General features: G+C 36.9%; 1 protein-coding gene across 1 annotated transcript; it reads left to right on the top strand.

Moving 5' to 3' along the window:
• Positions 1–5,146: 5,146 nt before the first annotated feature.
• LOC109540279 (homeobox protein CHOX-CAD2) lies at positions 5,147–5,484 on the top strand (the record flags this gene model as incomplete). Its single annotated transcript, XM_019901253.1, has 1 exon — positions 5,147–5,484. A coding segment is annotated over one exon (338 nt), but the record flags the coding sequence as incomplete, so codon positions are not given.
• Positions 5,485–6,004: the final 520 nt, after the last annotated feature.

Here is a 6,004-nt window from a genome sequence, read left to right as displayed (position 1 = left end):
CAAGGGGGTACCTACTATTCCCCCACAACTTTTTAGCCGCACGCCACTGGCGGATAAAAATCATGTGATCTTCAGTGCGTTTCATGGGCAACATTTTCACTCTCTTGCAATTTTTTCGTATCTGCCCCAGTTTTTAAGAAAAGAAATAAAAGGCGATGCTCTGCAATTGAGCCGCTGTATGAACCACCAAACGAAAGCAAATTGTGAAAACCGTCCATTAAGCTGGGGCCTTATTTTGGCTTATGTTCTGTTTTCGTTGGTTTTATACCCAAATTCTCAAAAAAAAATCAAGGAAAAACCCATTCATTCAAGTTGGATGCATAGAAGTTGCATGCACACGACGCTTGCAGACCATTTGCAACACCCTGTATACTAAAAAAAAAGGCAAAGATGTTGTCAGTTGTGGCAAAACAAGCAGAGCCTGAAGCAGATAGAGAAACGATGGCCAGACAGACAAACATATTAGATAAATCGCGAATGTGGAATTAACGGAGGGCCGTTAGATTCGGTTGCCGCCACTGAGACCTGAAACGACACAGAGTAATAGCGACAATGGAGCCCCAGGGACGCATAACCTCAAACTACAGGGGCTGAGCCGCACCATGGCAATTACACAACGATACAGGATTGCTGAACGACGCCAGGCGTCGACTTTTCGAGCCCCTGTTAACCGCTAAGCGTCGTGAAAAATGGCCCTTTTCTGATAGGGCCAACTGCTCTCATTTAAATGGGATTTTTGCCAGATCACGTGAATGAACAGCAGTATTTACTTGTCTGCGAATTGCGACTATTGACAAAGGAAATAGATGTGTTTATCATGTCAGCGTTGCTTGACAAAAATCCTCAAAATAAGTAATAAATTTCAGTCGAAACCATTCAGAAATAGGATGCCGAATGACATTCGGTTTTGACTAATCAACTGAATCTTGCTCGTCTGCTGAATAAATCAATTCAAATTTAATTTGCTAATCCGCACTGTTCATAAAGGAGATAAAACCTGAATTTTGCATACATAAGAAGCCCGATTAATGGCGTGATTGGCTACGTCACTTTTCCTTTATAACATATTGTTGATATCAACTCCAAAGCATTATTTATTCACTGCCAAATTGATGGATTCAATTCAAGGAAAAAATATTGCTATTAGGCTAGGTCATACCATCTAAAGTAGCCCGAATTAAACATACACATAAAGAAAAAAGTGAAAATTTTACATATTTTTCACGCAAAGCTTAAAATAAACATATTGGTTATAACCGACGAAATGTGGCTTATAGGCCTGCCCAGCACCACGCAGTCGAGCCATTTGGGCCTACTATGCGGCTGCTGTTGCAAGTGGCATTCTCTCAGTCATACATCCTTAATTAGTACTTCTATTAAGGATGTTCTTCTATCTATTTGTAGCTTTCTTGAGCAAACGCAGAAAATATCGAAAACATTTTTCTCCATCTTTTGTCAATTTTTAAATATAGGAGTGGATGACACGATTTCTTTCAGCGCGTTTGTATCGCATGTTTTTAAAAATCTATTGCACTCCAACGGGTTAAGCTGAAAAACCAATTGTTTCTCTAGTTTACCGAAGAAAGTCTGCCTGATTAGTACGGAAATTTTCCATGCTGCGCCACTTCCGAGCAAGCTTTGGCAATTTCTTGAAGAACTCGCGGTAAAAGTAGTTCTTAGCTCCTGAGGTTTGGCAGACATTTTTTCAAAAATGCACTCTTCTTTAACCAGTGCTTCCAGAAGAAAATCTTCCACACCATTTTATAGAGTTGGAATCGTTTTGTAAGCATCAAAATTTTCGTTGCTGAAATATTTTTGGCCTTATTTTGGAAATTTTTTGAATAGGATAGTGGAAAGCGGGTTTCATTTCAGAGCGTTTGGACGGCGAATTCTCACAAATTTCTCGGGACCTATCGCGTTGAACTGAAAGCTCGAATAATCTTATGTGTGACAGAAAGAAGCCTTCTTGCTAGTTGTTGAAAAATATCTTCTTGCAATATTTTTGAGCACACTTTGGGAATTTTTTGAAAAACATGCAGCAAAAGTGCTTTTCAGCTCTTCAGATTTAGCCCAAATGTTTTCTAAGTCACACCCTTCCTTATTTAGTGCTTCTAATAAGATTGTTTTTGTTGTTTTATAGAGTAGGCTCAGAAATGATCATTTCTGGCAGTATTTTGGGGAATCTTTTTAATATCGGATTGCAACGTATGATTCAGTTCAGCACGCTTGGACAGCATATTTTCAAAAATGTCTTGTACTCTACCAGATTGAGTTGGAGAACCAATTATTTTTAAATTTTCAGGAGAAGGTTTGCTGGATCAGTGCGGAAAATCTCATTGCTGTGCTTCTCTCGATCAGGTCTTGAGAATTTTCTCAAAAAATTTTCGGGTTTGCTTCAAAAATGTCTTCAAAATTACACTCTTCCTTAACTAGTGCTTCTACAGCAAATTTTTTAAATACAATTTTGCATAGTTCGGTTTGTTTTGCAAACACGAAAATGCTCAATTCTAGGACAATTTTGCTGAAATTTAGGGGCTTTTCAAAATAAAAGATTGCGAAACGCGTTTTATTTCAGTGCTTTTGGAGCGCATATTTTCACAATTTTGCCTAACACTTTGAGCTAAAGCGTGAAATGTTTTTTTAGATTATAGAACAATGTCTGCTTGAACAGTGTTGAAAATTCTGCTTTTGTGTCATTTCAAATTACATCTTGGGATTTTTTTGAAAAACAAGCATCAAAAGTTCGTTATACGCCGCTTCTTTAATTAGTTTTTCCAAGGAATAATTTGTTGTATTGTTTATTAAAATAATCATGGTTTTATCAGCATAGAACATTTTGATTTCTGATACATTTTTGGCTTTTTTAAAGAATTTTTTGAACAATAGTGTGAAAAGAACGTTTTACTTAGGTACCTTTGAACAGCATATTTTCAAAAATTACTCGGACTCGAACGGATTGAGCTGGAGGGCCGAACATTTTTCATTTTTATAAACAACTTTTGCTTAATAAATGCGGAAAATCTGAATGTTGCACCTTTTTTCTCCCGTGCCTTGGGAACTTCATAAAAAACAAGCATCAAAAGTTCGTTTTATCTCTTTAGGTTTTGCAGATATGTTTTCAAATGCACAGGTCTTTCTCAGATAGGGCTTCTCATAAGTGATTTTTTTGTATCATTTTATAGGGCAATAATTCGGATTTATAGGCACGAAAATATTGAAATCTGACACATTTTTTGCCTTAATTGGGTATTTTTTGGAATTTAGTTCAACGCGCTTAGACAGCATGTTTCCAAAATGTTCTCAAACTTTAACGGGTTGGGCTAGAAAGACATTTTTTATTTATTTTACAAAAGGAAGTCAGCTTGATATGTGCAGAAATTTTTATTGTTGTGTTTTTTTTGGTCATACCTTGGAAATTTTTTGAAACACAATGGTCAATAGTGCTTTTTAGCTCTTCAGATTTTTCCTTTATTGGTGGTAAAAAAGCAACTTTTTTTGCTTTTGTATAGAGCAAGCTGGCTTTTCTAAGCATCCAATAGAGTAACTTTTGATTTCTGAGTCGCTTTTAGCTTTATTTTGGAATTTTTTTAAAGAAAAGAGTGGAACGAGCGTTTTATTTCAATGTGTTTGGACGGCATGTTTTCAAAAAATCTCAGACTCTAACAGCATGAGCTGGAAAGCCAAGTATTTTTTTATTTTACAAAGCAATTCCCAATTGAGAAGTGTGAAAAAATCTCATTTTTGCACCATTTTCGGTCATGTCTTAAGCATTTTTTGAAAAACGAGCGGCAAAAGTAGTTTTTGGCTCTTGAGGTTTTGCAGAAAGTTCTTACATCGTTTTCAAGAGTTAGGTTGGTTTTCGTTCATTTTTTTTTCAGTTGGTTTTCAAAGCTTGAAAATTTTTGTTTCTGTGAGATTTTATGCCATATCTTGATATTTTTATTTTTAATAAGGCCGCGGACATTTTTTCAAAATTACTCTCTTCCTGAACCAATGATTTTAGATGGAAATGCTTCGTTGGAAATGCGCGATTCGTGTTTTAGCAATGGAAATTTTCATTTCTCACCCATTTTCGGCCATATTTTGGAAAAATTTTCAATGAAGGCGTAGAAAACATGTTTTATGCCGGCGCTTTTGCACCGCCTGGTTCCAAAAATGTCTCAGCCTTTAACGAGCTGAGCTGGAGAGCGAAATATTTGCATATTTTACAAAACACAGTATGGTTGATAAATGTGGAAGACCTACTTACTGTACCATTTTCCTAATTGATTTGGGAATTTTTTCAAAAACTTGCGGCAAAAGTTATTTTGGCTCCTCAGGTTTCGCAGTCATCTTTTCAAAGTTACTCTCTTCCTTAAACAATAATTTTAGAGGAAATTTTTTTACATCATTTCATAACAATCGGTTGATTTTTTTAACTACGGGAGTTTTCATTTCTGGGACATTTTCGGCCATATTTTGGAAATTTTTTCAATGAGGGAATAGAAAGCGTGTCTGATTTCAGGGCTTTTGGACCGCCTGGTTTCAGAAATTTCTCAGACTCTAACGAGTTGAGCTAGAGAGTGAAGTATTTGAATATTTAAAAAATCAAAGTCTTGTTGATAAATGTGGAAGACCTCATTGCTGTGTCATTTTTTTTAATGGCTTGCGACTTTTTTGAAAAACATATGGCAAAAGTAGTTTTGAGCTCCTCAGGTTTTGGAAATCCTTTTCAAAGTTGCACCCTTCCTTAACCAGTGCCCTTGTTCGCTGGCTATAATGTGTAAAATTGTAATTGAATTTAGCGAAATCCCATTTTAGTTTGTTAGATGGTTTGCCCGTATTAATAGAAATAATCGCATCGTTCCAAGTGTACTTAAAACGCGGCAAACGAGACTTTTGTATCATTTACCTTTGATAAGAGTCGATAGCGACGATTAGGCGGGATTAGCGTGCGGCGAGATGAAAAATGTCGGCAAATGTTTGTAGAGGGAGATAACGACCCTCCCAAGCACCTGACAAAGTATGTATTGTCCTAATGGGACCAAGAATATCAACAGAGCTCCAGAGCAGAGAAATAGTTACTTTGTCTGGGCCATCGGCCGTGTTTCACCCACAATATCCTGTTGAAGAGAACATCTTGTATTTACCTAGACTTTTGTTGCAGGAAAAACAAGAACAAAGGACAAGTACCGAGTGGTCTACACTGACCATCAACGATTGCAGTTGGAAAAAGAGTACAGTTTAAACACGCGATACATAAATATCAAACGAAAGGCGGAAATCGCCTTGGACCTGAATCTGTCGGAACGGCAAGTGAAGATCTGGTTTCAAAACCGACGAGCAAAAGACCGAAAGCTGGAAAAGAAACAGAAGGAGGAGCAGAACCGCGCTATGCAGAGTCAGCCAGATCGGGAGGTTCCCGATGGAGCCGGAGCTCTTAGAGAAGTGTCATTTAACATTGCATTGTTAAATGACAACGGAATCCATCCGACCACCTTTTAATTTTCCATAAAACCCAAGTGAACCCCGCTAATAAACACTTTGAAATGCGAACTTTAATTCGTGCGTAAATTAGTGTTTATTAGCGTAATTAGTTAGTGTATCTATAGAGTGGTGTAAGTCAAGCTCGGCAAAGGATGAAGTTTACTTCATTCTTAGGACAATTTAATTTGCTAATTGCAAATACATATTTAAACTTAACCGAATTTTAGTTGTCCATTCTACACAAAAGTCTTGCAAATACCGGTAATTTTAGAACCGAGTGCAATAGATGGAGAAAGACTAGCGCAGTTTAATGCGGATGGTTTTACCATAGTTGCTTATTAGTGCTAATTTTCCACCATAAAAAATATGTAGATATGTAAATCATGAACTGCGATCATTTGGGTTGGTTGAACAGTTTTTTCTTAGTCCTAATTGTGATTGAATGAGGTACAGCCATCCCTCCCAAAGCCGAATGTGCAATTTCTTAATATTAGGCACCACTTAAGTTTAGAATATAAGATTTCTGCCATGTACAGAT

This window comes from Dendroctonus ponderosae, unplaced genomic scaffold (assembly GCF_020466585.1).
Source record: "Dendroctonus ponderosae isolate FM_Combo_2020 unplaced genomic scaffold, Dpon_F_20191213v2 Dpon_F_20191213_307, whole genome shotgun sequence".
Lineage (NCBI taxonomy): Eukaryota > Metazoa > Arthropoda > Insecta > Coleoptera > Curculionidae > Dendroctonus > Dendroctonus ponderosae.
This window is presented reverse-complemented; position numbering and strand designations above follow the sequence as displayed.